The sequence below is a fragment of the Mytilus galloprovincialis genome, chromosome 7, assembly GCF_965363235.1.
Source record: "Mytilus galloprovincialis chromosome 7, xbMytGall1.hap1.1, whole genome shotgun sequence".
NCBI lineage: Eukaryota > Metazoa > Mollusca > Bivalvia > Mytilida > Mytilidae > Mytilus > Mytilus galloprovincialis.
Genome location: NC_134844.1, coordinates 21,364,897 through 21,389,797, shown reverse-complemented (window position 1 = coordinate 21,389,797; position 24,901 = coordinate 21,364,897). Strand labels below are relative to the sequence as shown.

Sequence of the window (24,901 nt, the reverse complement as noted above, 5' to 3'; positions counted from 1 at the left end):
AAGATAATATGGATCCTATAGTTGCTTCAATCATTAATAACCTTTAAAATAATTTTTTTATAACCGATGAGCGGTTCCTAATTTGTCCGTAAGAAAAGTTTTCTTTAAGTGTACAACCCCAATATCTATTCTGAAGATCCGGTTTATAATATCTTTCTTAAACTTAATCACGTTATCGTATTCCTGGTGCAGTATTTCTTATCGCTAAACTTGAATTTTTATGTGCATTATGATACTAATCTAAGACTACTTCATCTGATATGTTTAATATATATATAAAATAAAAAAAAAAAAAAGATCTGTCATACTTACTTATATTACTGAACTTGTAGTTTTCATTTCAAAATCTAATGACTAAAGGGAAAAAGGCTATCTACAAAATTAAAACGGATATATTTTGACATTCTGTTAAACACAGTTAACATTAACCTGTTTTTCTAATATTTATTTATTCAATTTAATTCAATCTGTTGTCTGGTTTCTTTATAAAATTTATTGTCAACTGTAACGACATTAGTAAACATATAGTATCCCCCTTTTCTCTGTATTGACACAGATGGACAACTTCAGACTAAAATCTATGATAAACGAGACCATTTGAACTAACAATACTTGTCCATTCTGTACCTGTGGTATGCTCTATGATAGAAAATTATGTGGTAGTTGTCGTTCATTGGGTGCAGTAACATATGAAATTATATACCTATATATTATACCGTAACTACAGTAAGCCAATAAAAACCAACATCCTGCTTCAAGTACTTATGTCTTCTGACTGATGCGGAAGAAAAATGCCTTGAAGACATTATTGGAAAGAACGTTTGCAGAATTCAATTGAAAAAATGCCGACTGTAATTTTGCAATTTGTTTTTCTAATAATAGCTTTGGATATTCGGCACGGTAAGTAGCATGATTGCATCATTGACAAGTGAGTAAACACTTTGTTTTCTTTGCGTTATACTTGACAGAAATCTTTTGCAAAAAATTGCGTTAAAATGAGCAAAGATCTTTGACAAGATGACATGTTTAGTTAATAATTCAATTTTTTGATTAAAATCATTTCATAATCATTCCTTGGAACAAAGTCAGGTCATTTGAGACATTTTGTCAATCAAAACCCCAGAGTGAGCAAAAAGGTGTTTAATAAAGGCAGCAGTAGTATACTGCTGTTCGCAATTCATAAATCGATTGAGAAAAAAATAATCCGTGTTACAAATTAAAACTGAGGAAAACATCAAATATCAGAGGAGAACTACGATACAAAAGAAACACAACATTAAAATGTAACACATACAGAAATGAATTACAATATAGCAATGGCCATTTTCCTGACTTGGTATAGGATATTTTAAAAACAATGGTGGGTTGAAAAATGACTTTATGTTTTAAAAATAGAGACAAAAAAGGATAAATTATGTTTATAGTTTTACACATTTATGATACTCACAGATAAACTAATTATTTCCTTGTTTCAATAATAAGGCTAATTTTAACGTTAATAAGCAGAAGTCAAGAACACTTATGAAATTGTGTGATGAATAAAGCTGTTTGATGTAGACCATGTTTTACATTTGCGTTTGTAAAATATAACATTGAGGATATACGAAGGGATTTTATACTTCATTTAGAAAATGGTTACACGATGATGACTGCTGTACCCATATTTTGACTATTTTATTTATTTTGCCTGTTTAGTTCACGCATCATTGTAAATATAACGGAATTTGATGAGACTGTCATCAAAGTGAGAGGTTTAGCGCTTTAAAACCAGGTTTAATCCACCATTTTCTACATTTGAAAATGCCTGTACCAAGTCAGGAATATGACAGTTCTTGTCCATTCGTTTTTGATGTGTTTTGTCATTTGATTTTGCCATGTGATTATGGACTTTCCGATTGGATTTTCCTCTGAATTCAGTATTTTTGTGATTTTACTGTTTAGAATAGAAAAACAGCCTATTTCTAGAGCAAATATTGACTGCATGTAACTCTTTTTGTTTGATTTTGTCATTTTTAAGATATTCTATATCAAGTGTTTGGGAGTGTGAAATGAATAAGTCATAAAACTGTTTTTATAAAACCACGAAGTGCGTTTCAACCATTATTAAATATTCATCTACATGAATCTAGGTTGAAATATTTGAAAGCCGAGGATGTATAAAGTACTGAAACAGGTGCAAAGCGAGTTTACGAAACAGGAATCTAAAATAAAAGCTAAACCAACATAGAATCAACTTATTGAGTGAGTTAAATTTTAACTTCTCGATACATTCTTTTTTAATAACGGATTAAGAAAGAACTGTTTTTATAAATCAAGTCATTTCCAAATCATGGACTACATGGACTGATTGATGATATCCTCGAGGACTACTACCACATGCAGCGGTATTCACACAGTGCCATAAAAATGACAGAACATTTTTCAAGTTTAAATATTGTACGTCCGAAGCTCTTTCTGTATCAGCCTTCGTCAACAAAGCTTTGAAAAATGAAGGACTCATTAGTAATTAAACATGATAAAGGCTATATTACGAAAAGGACTTACACAACAAATATAAACAAGTGTGTTATAAAATACTAAATTCTCTATGACGTTTACGAATTTTGAATTGTTGAAACGTTTGTAATCTCTCTTAGGGAACGACCATTTACCTTCAGTGAGGGTTGTTTTTTTCTGAAAAAAATTCTGATCCCCAATTTGATGAAAAAGAATATTCTGGTCAAGCAGATAACAAAAAAAATTTTTGACTTAGGAAAAAAAAACATACCCCCACACCCTGAAATTAAATGGTTGCTCCCTTAATGCATGGAAGTAATGTTGAATTTAAATATTACTTCCACGATTAATGTAACAGTTAAATCAACCTATTCCGATTAACTTATATAACCTCAACCAATAACAAGTATCAGTCACGAAATTTCACAAAATTACTGAAAATGGCGTGATTTAAGGAATGCTGGTCAAGATATTTTTATGTGTTGGGGTTAAATACTGTCACTTTTTCTGATATTGAATTAGTTTTAAACAGCAATAATACAACAGTTTTATGTTCTAATATTAGAGATTTCCAATCAAATGACTTTACTCGACATAACCGACCTAACTCGACGTATTTCGTCCTACTGCATTGAAGCATGACTGAGGGGAGAATATACTGCATACATGTTTTGCTCTTTGAACACGCATTTTTTTGCTGAAATAAACTTTATGTAAAAATCAACCCAAAATATTTGTTTTAATCTTTGAATATTTTGTCATTAAACTTTGAATGATATTATTAACACAAATATTATAATGGAATAAGTAAGTTAGCAACTTGTAATCAAATACACCCATCATTTCTTGTCATTTCACTTGACCCATATTTTAGTTCTTCTCAAAGAATTTTAAAAACTACGAAGACAACATTTAGCATGAAAATATTAAAATAATGAAATCCGAAGCGAAAAGGTTGTCTTTTTTTTTGGTGTTTACAAGTTTTAAAGTTTAAAGTAGATTCGAACGCACCCGAATGTAAAAGGTGTACTCGACCATTTTTCAATATTTTTTTTCTATAATTTAATTAGAAATAATTCGATGTGGGCAGATATTCATATTATTGATATATTTATCAAATAGTACTTTTTCGTCGTTACTTATACTCATGTATGGGACGATATTTTTGTCCTTGTATACCTAACCGTGCATTCGAGGATACAGGGGTAGAGGATGAACACCCTCTTTCGATCGCTAAATAAATTTGAAAATCTCATGTTTTCTACAATATCTATATAATTTTTTACCGTATAATCGTCAGCAAATATCGAATTATCTGGAACTACACCCTCTTTCAAATATCTTGGATCCGGCCATATTCACAAATTGTATTGCATGAAAAAAAAACTTAAATCATTGTCGTTTGACTTTGATAATTACTTTTTCAAAACAACAATGTCTGATCATTAGACATCTCACATATAAACACTAATGGCCAAACAGACACTCTGTGCTTTTAACATGACAAAAGGTCTTGCTTTTCTAGACTGTGTATGCATTTCTTATACTTATTTGGTGATATGTACAAAAAACAAGGTGTAGTATGATTGCCAATGAGACAACTCTTCACAAGAGACCAAATGACATAGAAATTTTAACAACTATAGGCCACTGTACGACTTTCAACAATGAGCAAAGCCTATACCACATAGTCAGATATAAGACGCCACAAAATGAAAAATGAAAAATCATTCAGATCTGCTAAAAATGACTTTTCAGTGATAGAAATTTAAATGTATTTTAAGTGCTCTTCATCATTCACCTGTCGCTTATATGATAAATTCATTTATCGGTAGGAAAAGGGACTTCTGTTCTAGATTTCCCTGCCAAATTATGCACGAATTTCCCTGCTAATATTGTTAGACAATAATGGTTATACCGATTTCAGTGTGTAGGTCACATATCACAATTATCGAAATCAGTTACGTGGTAGGAAAATATTATATACAAAAAATTAAAGGATTTTAAAAGTATACAGTAAAATTGTAATAAAACAAATGACCATATATATTGTACTGATGCAGTAAAATCTGAAAAGTATTCTGAAAATCAGTATATATTGATTATAGCTGTTATTCAGAATATATACTGGTACTTTGATGTTCTTTTTTTTTTAATTTTGATGGTGTAAACCTTTCAGGCGTGAATTCAAAAAAGTTATCAAAGGTACCAGGCTTATAATTTGATACGCCAGGCGCGCATTTCATCTACATAAGACTCATCAATGACGCTAAGATCAAAATTGTTAAAAAAGCCAAACAAGTATAGAGTTGAAAAGCATTGAAGACCAAATATTTCAAAAAGTTGTGCCAAATAGGGCTAAGGTAATCTATATCTGGTATAAAATGATCCTTAGTATATCGAATAATTCATTATTTTGCAAACTGTAAATTTATAAAAATGACGATATAATTGATATTCCTGTCAATACCGAAGTGCTAACTACTGGGCTGGTGAAAATAGTTATTGGAAACAGTATCATTTCATCCAGCGAGTCAGTACTCTCGTAACAAAGATGTTTGACTATTATCTCGACATTTTTTGTATATTTTTAGATGCTAATAAATATGAATGATTACTAGTATGGTATTATAAACACGAACCTCAAATATGGGAACAATAAGATACTATTTTGTATATCTCTTTATATTTTTGTTTTCAGTTTTTGGACACAATTGTACAAACGTTGATATTCCAGCACACGGTCGAGTAAGACTGCGAAATAGAGGCAAAATTGCAAGGTTCAGATGCTTTCGTAAATACAAGTTATTTGGAAAAAAAATTATCATCTGTTCAGACAACAAATGGAATTTTCCACCACCTGTTTGTATACGTAAGTAAGTTTTATATATCCCAACTATCGAAGATCTTATCCAAACCCATTTTGAAAACTTTCAAGAAGCAAAACGAGTTTGATTTTTTTTTGGACAGACTGAAGTGTTTAACCCTAGTGCTGATTCTTAAGAGTGTGTTTAAAAAAGTATAAACACTAGTAAATTTAAACCGACCGATACTATATGGACGTGCCCGATAAAACACCGGATCATTCGATTTTTGAATAGAAATTTGTTGTTATGAACGAAGGTCCGAATGATGAACCAGCATTTGAAACACATTTCAAGGGAAATAAAAGATATGATACGTCAAAGTTAACAACATAATTCTTGAATTCGGAAGATTGTGTTAAAAGAACCAGAGAAACTGTCAACCGCATTGAAAATGAACTTTCATCAAATAGATGTATCAACGAAGCATATGGGGCCTTCACTAACTTTTTAATGAACGAAATGGATCAAGCCGGCCTTACTGTAACCAGTCCTATCAATTATGAATGTAAATCGAAGCAAAGTAAGGCAAAGACTTTCTTTAAGACTTATTGGAGTGACTTACTACAAAACGGAGTGGGACTCAGCAAGCAAACAGGAAAAGTTATGGCTTAAATGTAGTGACCACACAAACATTAAACGTAAATTAAAACAAGAGTATTGTTTTGACCGAAACGATTTTGACAAACATTTACGGAAAGCAAAACGAACTTATCAAAATACACTTCAAATGGATTTGCTGACTGAACTTGAAAAACCGAACTCTCGATATTTTTTGAAACAAATTGGCAAAATTGGAATTTCGAATGACAGGCGGGATCAAATACCGTGGGAAGTTATTGATGATATTGGGGAAGTTATTACGGACAAAGAATGTGTATTACAAAGGTGGAAAACGGACTATCAAACATTGTTCAACGATCAAACTGACAGCATGTTATATGATGAATGTCACCTAGACAGAATAAAGAAGGGGGAAATTTCATCAGACACGGAACTGGTTGATACATCTTGTTTGAACGAACCCATCACTCGTTGTGAAGTTGAGAAAGCGGTGAGCAGATTAGAATTAGAAAGGCAGCTGGTATGGACAATATCCCAGCAGAAGTTCTAAAAAACAAAACCTGTATCGATATGTTACAAAAGATAATAAATTTTGTTTTGAAAACGGTGTTTTGCCACTTGAGTGGAAACAAGGAATTATAAATCCAATAGTGAAACCAAATAGTACAGACGTTCGGCTTCCTTTGTCATATCGTGGGATAACACTTTTGTCAGTGCCATGTAAAGTTTACTGTGACATTCTTAATTCTAGATTTGGAGATTGGATTGAAGATTCGGGTGTATTGGTTGATGAACAATGTGGATTTCGTAGAAAGCGAAACTGCCTAGATCAAATATATAGTCTGTACTCTATCATCAATGACCGTAAATTTTCACGTCTTCCAACATTTGCCTGCTTTATTGACCTGAGGAAGGCGTTCGACAATGTGAATCGGGACTGTTTATGGTTTAAATTACAAACTTTTGGTGTTAACGGAAAAATCTGAAATGCTGTTAAATCTTTGTATGACAACACAACATGTTCTGTACGTGTTAACAACGTCTTTACGTCAATGTTTCCGGTTTCATGTGGTGTGAAACAAGGGTGTTTGATTTCTCCGACGCTATTTGCTCTGTATATTAATGATTTAGCTACAGAAATTAAGTCTTTAATTAAGGTATTGATATTGATAGTATAAATGTAAGCATCTTACTATATGCAGACGATATCGTCTTACTAGGTCCAACTGAGGCTAGTTTACAATGTATGCTTGATTGTGTTAATGCATGGTGCCATAAATTGAGATTAAGTATTAATTGTAGTAAATCAAATGTCAAACATTTTAGGCCTAGCTCTGTTGAACGTTCTACAGTCATTTTTTCTGTGGAAGTCATAGTTTAGTATATGTAGATTCATACAAATATTTAGGTATTTGGTTCAGTGAACATGTAACGTGGAATAAAGCCTTCAAAGAACTCTCTAAATTTGCCAGTCGAGCTTTGAGCTATTTGACTGTGAAATTTTACGCTTATGGTGGTATGACGTATCAAAGTTGAAATGAAAAAGTTGTATGAAAGTTTGGTACAACCAATATTGTTATATGGTGCATCGATATGGGGACTTACTGAACATAGACTCATTAATAACGTTCAAAAACAGGGCTAGCCTAGTAAAATATTCCTTGGAGTGATTAAATTGACTAGCAATACTGCAATACAGGGTGATTTAGGATGGCTGTCATGTCATGCTAAACAAAGCCTGGAAGTTTTGAGATTCTTTTATAAACTTGAAAATTCAGATAGTTCTCGTACTTTCTATACGATACATTTATGGTCGAAACGAAAACGTAGATCTTGGAACTGTAATGTGATTAAGTTATTTCTCGCTACATTGAAGACCTGTTGATGACCTTCTGCTGTTGTTTTTTTTTTTTCTATGGTCGGGTTGTTGTCTCTTTGGCACATTCCCCATTTCCATTCTCAATTTTAGTTGTGGTTTACCAAACTTTGGAATGACAATTCGAATGTGAATGGAAACAAGTTGAGGCTATATAGACGTTATAATTAGGACCTTCAACCTGAACACTATGTTATTAACGCAATGCCATGCCACTTGCGAAGTAATTTATGTAAACTTAGATGTGGAACTTTACCTCTGTCTGTCGAGACGGCTAGTTATACAAAACCACCAATACCGTTAGAAGAAAGAATTTGTCCATTTTTGTAATAATGTTGTAGAAGATGAGATACACTTTTTGATTAATTGTGACATTTACAGTGACTTAAGGTTTAATTTGTTTCACAGAGCTATGGTCATGGATAATTCTGTTTGTACAAAGTCAGATTTTAATCAATTTGTATTTTTAATTCAGAATGCTGAATTACAATACGAGTTATCTATCTTGGTGCATAATATGATAAGAAGACGTCGCGCACTGAAAAGCAATTTACACTCTTGATTGTATATTTCCGTAAAAGTCAAAGTTACATTTTTTATTTATTTTTTTAATTCATTTCATTCATGTTGTATTTATTTACTATTTTACTAAAAGGTTTTTAATAAAACAACAAGATTACTTTATTTTATTCTTCACATTCTGTTTATATAACCTCTTTAAAATATATTCTTTTTATCACATATCATAAATATTTTACGTCATACTTAATTTTGTCATTTTCATTTTTAAAAGACATGTTTTTTTAATTACTTATTTTAATTTTTTTTTATGATGTGAAATATCCGGATAATTTTAAACATTTTTAACATTTTACTATATTTTTCAATTTGTATTTGTTAAATAGATATATATATATATTTGTATATATAGTGTCTCATAAGCCTATCTAGGCTGGGTATTTGTCTTATTCTATTATTGTGCAATGTATATTATATAATCTGTATAAAAATCTGTAGACAAGAATGAAACACTTTAATAAAATAAATTATTATTATTATTATTATTATCATTATAATTATTTAAACCAACATAACTGAATAGCATAAATGTATGATTCAACAATGTTAATCAGCAATGCAATGGAGACACACTTCAAACTATTTTGTTAGTTCGAATTAAAACCCTAGAATGTTGTGAACGGTAAACCAATCATATGCACGGTCTGAACAATCATAATATTAAAATAAAAGCGAATAGTTGTGCTATATACAAATTGATAATAAAGACGACATTGGCAACATATCTTTTATTGAAAATAAGTGCTTTGAGCAACATTATACAACATGCAGTGTCCATCTAAAAATAAGAAATTTATTTCAGGATAAATACACTAGAGACTCAAAAGTGGCTTACTTGTTAAAAAATGTAAAATAGAAATAATTATATATATATATATATATATATATATATATATATAAATTACAACACTTTCATCAATATTTCGCCATCTACCAGATTTAATCCGAATATCTGACAAAAATATTCGTCAAGTTACCTATGGGTTTTTAACTCATTTAAGGAGACAGTTTCAGATTTTCATCTGTTGAATTCTTTGTAACTTTGTCTTCTTAATAACATTTTGCTGTTTGTAGTTTCTCTCTGTTTATTATTGTTTTAAATAATATCCAAAAGCGCAAAATCTAAATCAATGAGAACTGTCAAAAGCACAACATTTAGATTAATGGCAACTGTCGATTGCTTATTACGGTTATGTTGACTTTAAAATATCTGAATCGGATTTTTTGGATAAATAAGCTGTGAACCGTTTTCTCTATCTATGATGATTTGATAGAAAATAGCCAATGAAATAAAGAAATTTGGAAAATAAAGTCTGGCTTTTTTTCAATAGATACACTATTTTTTTTTATAATAAAGATGTTTCTTCTGTCCAGTTTTAATGCATTTTTATATTTTCGAATTCATTCAATCACTTTATTCATTAGCAGAAATGTTTAATATTGATATTTACTGAAATGTTTGTGTACTAGTATACTTTCAGATAGATAACTGTTCTAAGTGACTATATTTCTTTTACATTATAGTATAATTTTTTTTAGTTTGTAAAGGATGAAAGTGTCTCATATGTCTTAAAGGCAGGATTCTAATATGGTTTTAAAGATTTTTATATTGTATATGATGATGTATATTGGATCGTGACACTATAATAAACTGTTTACTTACTTACTTACTTACTTACTTACTTACTCAGTTCAGTTGATCGCCAAAAATATAGGGATAGAAAACTATTTTTGATATATTTTACGTTAAAGCTGTTTCATGAAATGTAGTAAAAAAATATTCAAACTAAAAACAACTTTATTGTCAATTCTAACCACAAATACGACAACTGCACAATATACACCCACTATGTTTAGCCAATAAATCCAATCATAAACAAGAGATCTAAATAAAATCAAGCCTAAATAATCAAAAATCAAAATGTTTTGTTTTTATGAATAATCATCTCTAAAGGCAGACAAAATATCCTAAAACAAACAAGTATAACCCAGAAAACTACTTATTTTTAGGAAACGGTTGTGATGAAATTCAGTCTTCAGAAAATCTTACAGTCACTAAAGATCAAGGAGGTGCTGTACTAGAATTCAAATGTGCTCCAACACTCAAATTAATAGGCGAGACATTGATCACTTGTGATGGTACAGCTTGGAGTGCCCCTGTCCCTTCCTGTAAATGTACGTATGCTTTGATGTTCATCCGAATTCAAACTTTTTTTTAAATTGATTCTTTCAAAAACAAAATTGATATATTTAATTTAAAGCAAGAAAGATATATTGAAGATTTACTTGTGACTTAACTTAAATTACTGTTAGTTTTCATGAGAGTTTTCAACAAGAATTTTAAATGCCGGCACCATACAACAGCTAGCTATGGAGGCGTTACTGTTTGACATTTCGATATATTGATAAATAGAAATCTTATATTTATTCTTCATAGAAAAACACATATGTAAAAATAAGATCTAGTAAGCATTTAATTTAATATGAAAAACGAAACAAAACAAATAAAACATATAAAACATACCACTTAAAAAAGACAGACAATTACAAAAAAAAGACAGATAGATTTGGAGCAATGTCTAAAATATAACACATAATTTAAAACAAAAAAAATATAACTGTTTGACAATATTAATCGGCTCATGTGACAAGCGCCTCTATGTGTCATTCGACAGCAGACTGAAAAATCACTTTTTATATAAAGCAAAATATTTGAGTGAAATAATACATTTATAAAAGAAAACTAATCGCAGAGTTGATACTATGGTACATGCTTTTGTGTGTAACACATTTGGAATAAAGCATTTCAATGTTATTTTGTAAATTATCTTATGCAGTTCTTTGCTTTTATTTTGTAAGCAGATGTAGAACCAGAAAATTATTGTGATTTTGAAGATGAAAATATTTGTGGCTGGCAACATGATAAACAAGCAAACTTTGAATGGAAATTGAATTCTGGTACTACACCTAGTCTACGCACAGGTCCGAAATATGACCATACCCTGGGGAAAGGTGGAAACGGTAGGAAAATGGAAGTACTTTTTTTTCGAAGGCGATGAATTTTAAAATGTTTTTTTTTTTAAATTAAAAAAAGGAATACGTTACCGAATAAATGTTATAAAGTATACTCAAACGAAGAATCATTTTCCTTGTGCATTAGGCGCAAATAAGAAAGAAAATACACATACATGTATTTCAAACATATAAAGTAATGTGTTTATCTGAACTGATAACTGCATCATATGACGGCTATGTGAATCGGATTTCTTGTTTATTTCAGGGCATTATATGTTTATGGAATCTTCATCTCCTATAAAAATATACGACAAAGCCAGACTATTATCTCGGAACTATCCTGCTACAACTGGCGGTCTATGTTTTGAGATATGGTATCATATGTGGGGAGTAGTTGGATTAAACCGTAAGCATTGCTCAACACATTATAATTACCATTCCATGAAAGACTTGCGGTTTCAAATATATTAGTCATAGCTTGTAATCGCTTGTTATACTGTATGGAATTTAGTGTTACCACATGTTCAAGTTTTGCTTCGACTTTTTAGTTTGGACACTAATAAAGTCATTATTTTCACATCTGCATCGCTCATATGTCTAGAAACTATTGTAGTGTTTTCCAACAAAAAAAATTGAGAATGAAAACGGGAAATGTGTCGAAGAGACAACAAACCGACCAAAAAGCAGAAAACAGCCCAACAAATATTCCATGCCTGAATTTTTCAAATCAAATTTTGATAAAAAGGTATTGTGCATATATTTTATTTGATCTCTTGTTAGGTAAATGTCAATGATCTCAGAAAAGGTATCACTTAAACTGATTGAATTACTACTTCTAATCAAGTTTTTGTTATTGTTGGTCCTTTTTGTTGCAATATTGTAATTATGGCTTCACCAAAATGAGATTATATTTCCTTTGTATTAAAATCAAATCTATGAAAGATGCTGTTTTCCTCGATATGCAATTTTATGACCGGGATCGGTATACCCCTACCGGAGCACCTGGTATCAATCCCAGTTTAAGTAAGATTCCTGTTACTCAGTCTTTATTTTTCAATGCAAATGTTTCCATTTGTTTCTTCTGACTTTTTTCTGCAAATTTTCGTAAAAAATATTAAAATTTTTTAAGATAGTATATAAAGAATTTATTAAATAAAACCTGTTTTTTGGTTTAAATTGTACGAGTTTCAATACAATCATGAACATTGGTAATATTTTAACATTACAAAGACTGTAAATTAAAAAAAAAAAAAAAAAACAATTGTCCTGTTTCATCAATCAACTGAAAATTCTTTATGGGCCGGTTTGGACTCTATTTACGTCTTGGCATATTGCATATACAGCGTTGTCTACAAAATCAAACCCAAGGAACTTTTCAACGTTTTTGAGTAAAAGACTGATATTTGTGACAATTTTAACGGAATCGAATTAAAACCTAATTTATTGATTTTAAAATAATTTACAAAAATGTAGAATACAATTTTAGAAAAATAACATAATATCTTTTTTGAAATTATAACATATATTTCAATAATTTAATTTTGGATGTAACACATCCCCTGATTGGCTGAAGGTGTTTTGTATATCAGCTCATAGACACAATTTTGTCAAGTGACCGCGACGTCATCAAAATTTACTCCTTATCAGAATACGCCGGTTATCTAGTGTGCACCACATTTTTTATGTTATTCGTTCATATACAGAAAAGATATTACTATACAGTCATTCCTTAAATAACCTTGTACAGATAAACATGTTTTAATACAATCTTAAAAAAAGAATCCATCCTTTTTTCATGCGATTGACCCACAATATAGACTTCTGTGTCAAACCTTAAAATTTTCATCAGTAAAATGACCAAAAAACTGAACTCCGAAGAAAATTCAAAACGGAAAGTCCCTAATCAAATGAAAAAATCAAAAGCTCCAACACACCAAACAAATGGATAACAACTGTCATATTCCTTGATTTGGTTCATGCATTTTCTTATGTAGAAAATGGTTAATTGAACCTTGTTTTATAACTAGCTAAACCACTCACTTGTATGACAGTCGCATCAAATTCTATTATATTGAAAACGATATGTGAACAAAACAAACAGACATAATAGGTAACAATGTAAAAAATAGGGGTACAGTAGTCAACATTGTGTTATAATCTTAATCACTATAAAAAACAAAGAAATATGTAACAAAGAAGCACAAAAGACATAGAAAACGCACATTAGTTAAAATGAAAGACAAAAATACAAAAAATAGCATAAAAGAATAGCACGATGATGGGATAAATAGGTACAGAGTCACGTCTAATGGATATCACATAAACGGACTCAACCATACAAGTAGTATTCATAAAGACAAATAAAAGAATATTACAACACGTTATTGAGACAATAAACTACGTCAGTACCAATAATCTATAATTCAAGACCATCGTGTATTATTTGTGAAGTTGATATGGAATATTTATCAACAAGGTCTTGGTACCGATGAACTTTTATAGAAAAAGGATGAGAAGTTCTTGACATACTCCTCTTTCATCAATTTTCTGCTCAGACACTGGGGACGTTTTACAAAATCTGAGTAGGAGCTTCAAAGCTCTTGATTACCAAATAATTTGGAATATATATATCCCATATGCAGGTGAGTAGGTATATTGTAATTTAGGTGGAGGAAATTGAATATTTCCAAATTGAAATCGTCTCGCTTGTCATAGATTCCAGTACTGAGATGATTGTTTATGTCAAATTCGAGGTATAAGTCTTAAAATGAGGTGAGGGAAGCCTTGACTGTTGTTTCTTTATGATCTAGTTCTGGTGGATATATTGATGGAAGCAAACCAGAAAAGATCGAATTGTTAATGGGAAATCAATATATCTGAATGTGAAATTAAATAACCGGGCTTCGTTGACCTTTTAATCACATTGACATGATGTATTACTAATATTCATAAAAAAGCAAGAAATTCATATTTATTAATTTTTTAAACAGAAGTTGGAAAATTAAAGATATATATTGAAGACATGGGACAAACTGACACGTTATCACAAACAGCAAAGTTTGAAGTTTCAGGGAATCAAGGGGAAGAATGGATAAAAGGACAATTTCCAGTTGGAAAACGAAAAACGTCTTTTAGGGTAACTATGCATGTGATAGGTAACTTACTTCTAGATTATAAATTTAAATGAGATTATCGTGTGTTCCGCCTCAATACAATGCTATCTTCTGCATTACATGCATTACTTCAATGCGAAATCTCACTAATTCATAGTGTAGCAGTGGGTAAAATACAAATCAGACAACTATTCTGATATATTAAGATCTAACAACGCAAAATCTTATTGTCAGCGAGTTTAACACGAATAGCTCGTGTCGATCAATCAATTCATGATGGTAATTGTAAAACTCAGAAAGAGTCAATTTTATTCCTTTTTGCTATTCTTATGTTTGAGCAATATTTTGTAAGAAGAACCCGGTTAATAAGTTCTGCATAATGTAAGCACGTAAGAGTGACACAGTCCAGTCACTTTGTGCAGAGTTTTGGAAGATTGTGGTAAAAGCATGAAATTTGGCATAAGTGTAGTTTATGTCATTGAGACCATGTTCAGCTATGAATCCACTCTGAAATTCAAACTTTGCGGGAAATGCGGCCATTTTAAAGACGGCGGCCATTTGATTTGTAAAATTTCCTAAAAAAAAATCATGAACATTATTCTAGTGAATTTCTATGTTTCATTCGGCTGCTGTTTGCTCTTTGGTCGGGTTGTTGTCTCTTTGACACATTCCCCATTTACATTGTCGGAAAATATTATTGAATGAAACTTGGAAACAGGACGGGAAACGAGGCTAGCCGAGCTGTTATCCTATTTCGTAGCGAGTACAATTGAATTTTATATTTTCTGACAACGTACATGTATTGTTTTATCCGGAAAAAAATATACCAAACAGTTGAAACTTAAGTTATCGGAATCACTGCCTCTTATGATTCAACAACGAATTTGGCAACGTTTAAACGCAGACCGAAAAGAGAATTAATTGTTCCTTGTTCTTGTTGACGTAACGTTTTTTTTTTAACAAAATTGTGAGTTGCAAAATTCAGGTCAGTGGTTTGATTTCTATAACTCTTTTTATTATCAAAGAATGTTTCAATTTTGTGGTTCATTTGATTGCAGTACAATTTAATCTGTTTATACAAACGACCTAGCAGCCTTTTTTTGTATTTGGTCATGGTTTGTTACACACGTTTATATAGAAGGTCTTCATCTCTATATTTTATGAAATGAAGAGAACATGACGGAACAAGTTTACCTTTACCTTATATGGTTTTGTTAAATATAAAGTTCCTTGGTTAAATGTATCAATCAATGCATTTATGTAAATTTGTCTTCCATTATCACACAATTTAAAATGGCACATTAGGTGAATCCCAGTAGAAAAATGAAAAATAGAAACTTTTCGCCTTATACTTGTTTAACAAAACACATTGGTTTTATGATTTCTTAAATATCCTTTACTTTCAACGTTTAAAACGTTCTTGAGATTAGTAAATCAAAGTACCTTTTGGTTTTTAATGCATTTATGTAAATTATTTTTATTAACTAGTATTAAACAGTTCATTTAAGCCAAGGTGAATTCGATTTAAAAGAAAATGCAACAAAAAGTTTAAAAAGCATGTGTTCTGTAACATCAAATCTTTATAGATAAATGCTTCTTTCATTACAATCTTCACAAATGACTTAATATTGTATTTGCATTTTCAGTTTATAATTGAAGGTACTAAGTTAAAAAGTTACTGGAGTGATATTTCTGTAGATGATCCTAAACTGTACAACTGTTCAGACGGTACGTTTTACAATTGATTACCAATCTTGCATTAGGTCAATAAAAGTATTATAATTACCTTTATTTTATAATCAATTAGATATCCTGTCTAAAAATTGCAATACTGTTGCAACAGTAACTGTCAGTTCACTGCTATGACAAATGCCCTGTGTAAAAATTACAAGCTCCTCTTATGTTAACACATCTTTTATTATTAAGTGCAGAGACTTGGTCTAGGCATTTTCTTATTTAGAAAATGGTTGTTAAAACCTTGTTTTAAAACTAGCTGAACCTTTCACTTGTATGACAGTCGCATAATCACTATAAAAAGAAACTCATATGTCAAAAAAGAAAAAGCTAAAAGGTTGTTAAAAAGTCGTGCGTCGATTCATTTGTGATGCCATGACGTCTTTACTTTATGAAGTCATCGACTGTGTTGGGTTTATAAGACAAACTTCTTCTCTAGATTTTTCTTTCAATAGCAAATTATGGTATTCATAACTAGTCAAAACATTTACTAAATTTTATCATCGGTATAAAGACATCATTCGTAAATATAGCTCAACATGCAGACTTTTTATACGTTCAGGTATTTCACATCCAATTTTTTATGGAAATATTCTTTATAAAGCACAAAGGTGTCAGTATTCACCTCATAAACTTACAAAACCTTTGAATAGACTTATTAAGAAGGGATATAATTACGATACTGTTGTCAAGTCATTAAAGATTGCATATTTTGGCGTTAATATTGAGTCACTGATAAGGTCTTTGCGTCGGAACTAAACACATTTATTCTAAAAACAGTTGTTGGCATGACACGGGTTATGTTCTTCTCATATATGTTATGATGGTATGATACTAAACCCCTTACGGGAAGGATTGTGCCTGATGTTCATATGATGAAATCATAATCTTTCAGTCAGTTTAATTGAAGTCTGGAGCTGGCATGTCAGTTAACTGCTAGTAGTCTGTTGTTATTTATGTATTATTGTCATTTTGTTTATTTTCTTTGGTTACATCTTCTTACATCAGACTCGGACTTCTCTTGAACTGAATTTTAATGTGCGTATTGTTATGCTTTTACTTTTCTACACTGGTTAGAGGTATAGGGGGAGGGTTGAGATCTCACAAACATGTTTAACCCCGCCGCATTTTTTGCGCCTGTCCCAAGTCAGGAGCCTCTGGCCTTTGTTAGTCTTGTATTATTTAAATTTTAGTTTCTTGTGTACAATTTGGAAATTAGTATGGCGTTCATTATCACTGAACTAGTATATATTTGTTTAGGGGCCAGCTGAAGGACGCCTCCGGGTGCGGGAATTTCTCGCTACATTGAAGACCTGTTGGTGACCTTCTGCTGTTGTGTTTTTTTTATTTTGGTCGGGTTGTTGTCTCTTTGACACATTCCCCATTTCCATTCTCAATTTTATTCATGTTCAGATTAATAGATATTGTTATCAAATAGAGTCCAGATTCAGATATGACAGTAAAATTGTTAAATTATTTTGTAAAGACCTATTAAGTTAAAGATGTACATACTGAATCTTTAACTTTGATACATAGATTTTTATATGTAGATTATACGGACAGTACTCTTCGTTACCAAGATTCAACTGCAATCGATACAACCAAGTCAGGTTCGGGAACCACAACGACGTATCATAGATCCGTCGAAAATACCGAAGCTTCGTCAAGTTTGACAATGACATTTACCAGTCTAGTTAACACAACAGAAGAATTTGCAGTTTCCCCTACAGGTGTTATTTATATTAGTTACTTTGTGAAAATTACCGAATGTTTTACTATAAAAAAGATAAAAACAAGCAATATTTAAACAAATTAGCAAAAGACAAAAGCTTAAATTCAGCGCCCAATCTTTGAGTTATGTTTAGTTATTTAAAATCTTTATCAATTTATCACATATGTGATTACTTTATGTATTCATCTCATTAAGCATTCACTGGTAGTTTTTACCAAAACACTTACTACTGTGCTTTTTCTATCAGCCTTTTTGTGCTGACTCTGGTGCCCCTATTTTTGACATTTTTACCAATTATGTCTGTTTGTTTTGTTCATTCATCGTTGTCAATATATTGGAATGTGATGTAACTGTCCTAAAAATGAGATGTTTAGCTAACTATAATAACAGGTTGAATCCATCATTTTCTACATAAGAAAATACCTGTACCAAGTCAGGAATATGACACTTGTTATCGATGCGTTTGATTTATTGAGCTTTGAGTTTACCATTTGATTAATATGGATTTTTATTTTTAAATATACCTCGGAGTTCATTATTTTGATGATTTTACTTTTTTCGTCTTCATTAGTGACTTCAGTCATTAATTGAATGCTACATGACTTATGATTTCGATAACAAAAGTCAATCTCAAACACGAAATTAATTTTCATTCATTTGAGAGTTGTCAACGTCAACTTTGAATTTGACCGTCTCAAATATTCTTTTTTCTCTCCATCGCTATCTATAGTGAAACTGCCTATTCAAACGTCAAATCTACAGTTTTCTAATAGGTACCTTTGACATCATAGGGATTTGTATTTCAATACGAAATGTAGACAACAAGATTTAAACAATAATTAATAAAGAGAGGGAAACATGGAATGTGTTAAAGAGACAACAACACGAACAAAAGGCTTAAATAAAAGAACGGTAAAATAAATCTGTTCAAAATTCATAAATCGATTAAGAGAAAACATCCCATGACCACCAGTGAATCTTCATTACAGCGAATAAATCCGTCACCCAAATAACATTGTTATTATTAAACCGATGTCAAGATAAGTTACACAATAAATAAAAACAAATTTCATCGTCATCTCATTTTCTAGTGCACTATATAGCAATGTTTAGAATTATTTAATTCAATTTATCAGAAAATGTTTGATGTCTCACCCTACGACATTAGTGATAAGTGGCATTCAGTGAAAAAATAGAAATTATGTAATAATTTTAAATATCAATTAAGCTATAGAAAATAACAACTGCAATAGATACAACTGAGTCAGTTGTGCAAACCACAACAATGTATCATAGACCGTTTGAAACAACTGAAGCCTCGTCAAGTTTGGCAACAACAATTACCAGTCTAGTAAAAACAACAGAAAAATTAGCAGCTTTCCCTACAGGTATTATTTATATCAATCACTTTGTGAAAACTACTGAAAGTTCTTTTGTATAAAAAAAACTATAACAATAGCATATAGTATACATAATAACTTCAAGAACTAGGACACCCATTACTGTTTAAATATTTTCAGTAAAATGCTGTTTATCAGTTTTATAAGGAGAACACCGGTGGACGGGAAAGTTAAACAGTTCTGGTACCACAAGTCGCATCCGTCATTGTTTCCATTGTAAAGTTTCTGTTAATTTTGGGATTTCAGTAAAATATGGAAATGATGTAAAAGGATCGATTAAGCTATAAGGAATATTTCTATTTGTAGATTATATGGACATTACTCGTAGTAATCAGGAAAAAACTGCAATTAATACAACCGAAGCTGTTGAGCAAAACCCTACTCAAACTGTACTCCTGATTGGTATCGGGGTTGGAATAGTAATAACAATAATTATAGTGACTAGCGCAATTTATGTTCATCGTAAAAAGCACAGAAAACAAGATGTTTTCGAAGACAAAGAGGAACCGATAGCTAGAAAATACTTATTTGAAATATATAAATATGGTAAAGACAGCGACGTAGACTATCATTTTGAAACATAAAAGCTAAATACTGCTTCATCAAAGAACTTATCTGCTGTGTTTTAAAGTGTGTCTCCTTGCATACCAATGTTGTTGTAACTGATCAAGGGATATCCATTTTTGTGATAGTCTATTGGTTTTGTCTCGTGCGTTTCCACTGCTTATGTGATAGTTTGTATGTTTTCAATTTAGAGATTTGTCCTCTACATTATGGTGTCAATTTGTTATATAAACTATACGACTAAGTATTTCTAGTCTATTGAGGTCCCCTGTGTACCTGTAAACTTTGGTGGTGGCATGCAAAGTTCAAGAGAACCCTTAATGCTTATTAGTACAATGTTACCTAAAATGAATTGATTAAGTAATACAAAAAAAGATAAAATTGAACAACAAAATATAATCATTGTATTAACTAATCATACTTTTAACATTTAGCGACTAGTTAAAATTAATCACATGATAAGTATAACGACAAGTTGAACAGTATCCCAGTGGTGAATCGTTGTTCAAATTTCATAAATTGATTTTAATAAGACAAATCAAGTTTTAAAAAACCCTGATGATTACATCTCTTTTTTTCAACTTGAAACAGTTTTGATATCCGATAAACAATAGGAGACTGCATATTTTGAAATCTTTTGATTTATATATCTACAATAGCCTAAATTAGAATAAGCAAATAAACATGAGTTAGGAGTCATAGGTCTTTCGTTTCTGAGTGTCTGATAACTCTAGAGATATATATAGATAACCTTTGTTTAGAAAGATAATTAGCAAATAATAGAGTAAGCTTCCCTCAAGCAGTAATATTTCTTGTTAATTTCAACCAATTTATATCATAAAATACCAGAAAAGGAAACTAACTTTATATAAATACATCAGTGAGATGTCAATATAATACTACTCATCAAAGATTAAACATGATCATGATACAAAATTGTGGGTTTCAACGGTTACGCTTGCATCCGCGATCTATCGAGTTATTGTGTCTCTTTAACGTTCATTTCCGTGGTGTTCTACGAAAAAGATCTTTCTGTCTTAACTTAAAATTTCTTAGACATTAAAACATTATAAAATGTTAAAAGTATACACAGAGCATACAATAAAGAATATAAAGCACGTTAGGTTGGAAGATATTTTTCTCGAAATTACTATGAAATAATATTTGGTAGGATAGTTAAGGACGAACTTAAAAGTACAGGATGGTAAAATACTTATACATGCACCTTTTACATATCAATGTCTTTTATCAGCAAAACCTAATTGTATATTACAGAACTTTGCAGTAGTTAAAGAATTGTGGATAAATGTTTGTACTATTCAAGAATAAGAACCACTAAGAATTATACCAAATTTCAAAATAAATATATTCTTCATAGTTTGAAATTGCACCTATGCGGCGGAACTATTTTGTTTAAGATATTTGTTGCAGTATGTTATTTTTATGACTTGGTATATACATGTAGCCTTTTTTCGCATGTGCAAGTTTGTATCCTGAGAGAAAAACGGGCATGATCTCATTTTGCACCCGTGGAAATTTTTTATCATTGTCATTCTTGTCCCTTGGAATATTGACAACACATATACATGTACATATAACCATGTTTTCTTGACTTATTAAATTATCTGTTTTATTCGGCCTGGGTTGTTTCAAGCATATGTAACGTTTTGACGACAAACATGTCTAGAATCAAGGAATGATATTAGGGCCTATAACTTTTTACCTATGTGTTACTATTCTAAAAAAGGTTCCCATTCATATATTTGTCAAAATATCCGACATATTCGCATTTTGATTACAGGATAGACACTATCGTGTATGGACTGCGTTTTAACTTTGGACTCTTCAGCTTTGTACTTGTTTGGCTTTATAAATATTTTGATATGAGCGTCACTGATGAGTCTTATGTAGACGAAACGCGCGTCTGGCGTACAAAATTATAATCCTGGTACCTTTGATAACTATTAACATATTTAACTATACGGAGGAAAATGTTTATCCGTTCCAGGGTTGGATATTTCGTTTAGAAATGGCCTGATGTTATCCCAAGTATTGACCAAATCTGTCAAAACAATTTATTCAGATCTGAAAGCATTATAAATGAAAGGGATACTTCAAGATTACAAGATGTCCTTATAATTATTCATCATTGCTTCCGACAACATATGCTACTTCGAAGTGACATTACTTATTAATGCAAATATCTTGAAAGGAATTTACACTCGAACAAACCAGAATTATTGACCAATAAATTCACAGAAGACAAAACTTTACATTATAAGGTGAACACAAGTTTGCTGTATAACATTAATAAATGTTGACAAAACTATTCCACCAAATACTGAGATTACCGTATCAATCAACGATAAAAACGATGCAAACACAGTTTAACAAATAGATCTTAATACATTTCTAAGATGAGGTTATACACAATTGTATATTTTAAACAACAACTGTAACCATCCTGCAAAATTCTTTCTTTATGTGAGCTTCAACTAGAAAATGTGTTTGACTATTGGTTCTTATGACCTACTCGTGTCGAACCTTTAATAGCCGACTATACAGTATGGGTATTTCATGTTGTTGAACATAGTATGGTAGCCTGTAATTGGTTACTACCACTTTAAATTAATTCTGGTGGATAGTTGTATCATTGGAAATCATACCATTCCTCCTCATTTTTATACAAGAAGTCCCGTTACACATCCACATGGTTCATGGGCGTGATCATGGACAAATATTTTCCAACTAACTCTTATCGACTTTAACAACCAGGGGTATGATTCTAGAGAAAAGATATAAGAAAGATCCTGATTTTGCTCCATCTTGCTAAGGGAAAACTGGGACCATCCCATTTTTCCAGGGGAATCTAGATCGATCTACTTCCCCAAGATAAAATGGCCTGGGAAATATGTCTATTGACACCGGGTTGTTTGGTGGTTTTTCAATTTACAAAGTCTAAACGAAAAGTACAGTTGTATGTCGCAAAGAGTAACGCTCCAGTCGGTGCTTAGAGTCGTCATTATACACTGGAAGTGAGGTGGTATTTATTTTTTTTGCTCCGCGTTGAAGGCCTCTTTGTGACTCTGAGCTGAACAACGCGTCTTTGCTTTTTGTGAGTTTTTTGCTGTGCATGTACTGATTTTGTGTCATTGATGAATACCCCCATATCTTTAAACAAAATGTCTCAGATCATACTCTCCAACATGAAATTGGAGAATTCACTGGAAACCACTGACATCCCTTAATTACAAAATAAACAAAAATAGAAATAGAAATAAAACAGGTCGATAAAGTGAAACCGTTTCTAAAAACCAATTGTAACCTTATATATATAAATTTAATACGGATTTTTTTACGTCCGAAAAAGAAGTATGTTGTGACTGAGAAATGTAGTAAAAATATTTTGTGGGAAGAAATATTCCCTGTTATTTCTACTTGACATTAGGTTTATAAAAACTTTTCGATATTTAAGGTCTTATTTGCCCGTAAGAAAACATGCTTAAGTGTACAACTCAAATATCTAATTCGTATCTAAATATCTGATTTATGATATCTTCCTGAAACTTAATCCGACGTCCTATTTCCAATACTTTATAATTAGGTTTATTTAAACTTTTCGATATTTAAGGTCTTATCTGCCCGTAAGAAAACATGCTTAAGTGTACAACTCAAATATCTAATTCGTATCTAAATAATAGATTTATGATATCTTCCTGAAACTTAATCCGACGTCCTATTTCCAATACTTTATAATTAGATAGCGTATTTACATGCATTATGATACAAAGTAGAACACATCATCTAAAATTATAATATATAGAAGAAGAAATATAAGATTTGTCATACTGTTATAACTGAGGTTAATATTGTAACTTTTATTTCATACTAGTCTAATGACATATAAGGGAAAGGCTATCTGCAAAGATACAAATGATATATTGAGACACTCGGTTAAATCAAACATTGGCCTGTTTTTTTAATATGAATTTCTTCATTGATTAAATTTCCTAAATATAAAAAGAGGTGGTATGAATGCCAATGAGACACCTCTCCATCGAAGTAAAATGACAAGCGTAAAACCATTCAAACGTGAAAGCCAACGGCCTAATCCATATAAAAAAACGACAAACCCGCATGAACCACTTCAACAAACGACAGCCACTGAACAACAGGTTCTTGACTTAGGACAGGTGCAAACAAATGCAGCGGGTTTAAACTACTTGATATATATCAACCTTCACCTTTACCTGGAATAATAGTGTAACATCACGACATAGAAATACCTTATGAACCATTCAGTATCCCGCTTCCTCGATATTGAAACAGATAAACATCAAAATCTAAAATGTATGAGAAACGTGATAATTTCCACTTTCCATTTCTCAGCAGTAACAAACCATATGCATAACCTTATGGCGTTTACATATCACAATTGATACTTCACGCTTATGCATGGTCCCACACTAAAACTAGAGACTCTTAAGAGCCTGTGTCGCTCACCTTGGTCTATGTACATATTAAACAACGGACACAGATGGATTCATGACAAAATTGTGTTTTGGAGATGGTGATGTGTTCTTAGATCTAACTTTACTGAATAATCTTGCTACTTACAATTTTCTCTATCTTTAATAAACTTGGCCCTTTAGTTACAGAGGAAAATATTTTGTAAAAATTTTCAAAAATTTACCAAATAAATGAAAATTGTTAAAAATTGACTATAAAAGGCAATAACTCCTTAAGGGGTCAACTGACCAATTTGGTCATGTTGACTTATTTGTAGATCTTACTTTGCTGAACATTATTACTGCTAACAGTTTATCTCTATCTATAATAGTATTCAAGATAATAACCAATAAGAATGTGTCCATAGTACACGGATGCCCAACTCGCACTATCATTTTCTGTGTTTAGTTGACCGTGAAATTGGGGTAAAACCTGTAATTTGGCAGTTAAATTTG

The 24,901-nt window shown here is 31.2% G+C and overlaps 1 protein-coding gene and 1 long non-coding RNA gene across 2 annotated transcripts; both read left to right on the top strand.

Moving 5' to 3' along the window:
* Positions 1-14,390: 14,390 nt before the first annotated feature.
* LOC143084456 (uncharacterized) lies at positions 14,391-17,964 on the top strand. Its single transcript, XR_012981084.1, has 3 exons — positions 14,391-14,530; positions 16,154-16,235; positions 17,792-17,964. It is a non-coding gene; the product is annotated as an uncharacterized LOC143084456 (long non-coding RNA).
* A 1,262-nt stretch (positions 17,965-19,226) lies between these two features.
* On the top strand, positions 19,227-20,553 carry LOC143084455 (uncharacterized). The gene is made up of 2 exons (XM_076260811.1): positions 19,227-19,361; positions 19,680-20,553. Exons 1-2 carry the CDS (start codon positions 19,259-19,261, stop codon positions 19,955-19,957), a joined length of 381 nt encoding a protein of 126 aa, XP_076116926.1. The 5' UTR covers positions 19,227-19,258; the 3' UTR covers positions 19,958-20,553.
* Positions 20,554-24,901: the final 4,348 nt, after the last annotated feature.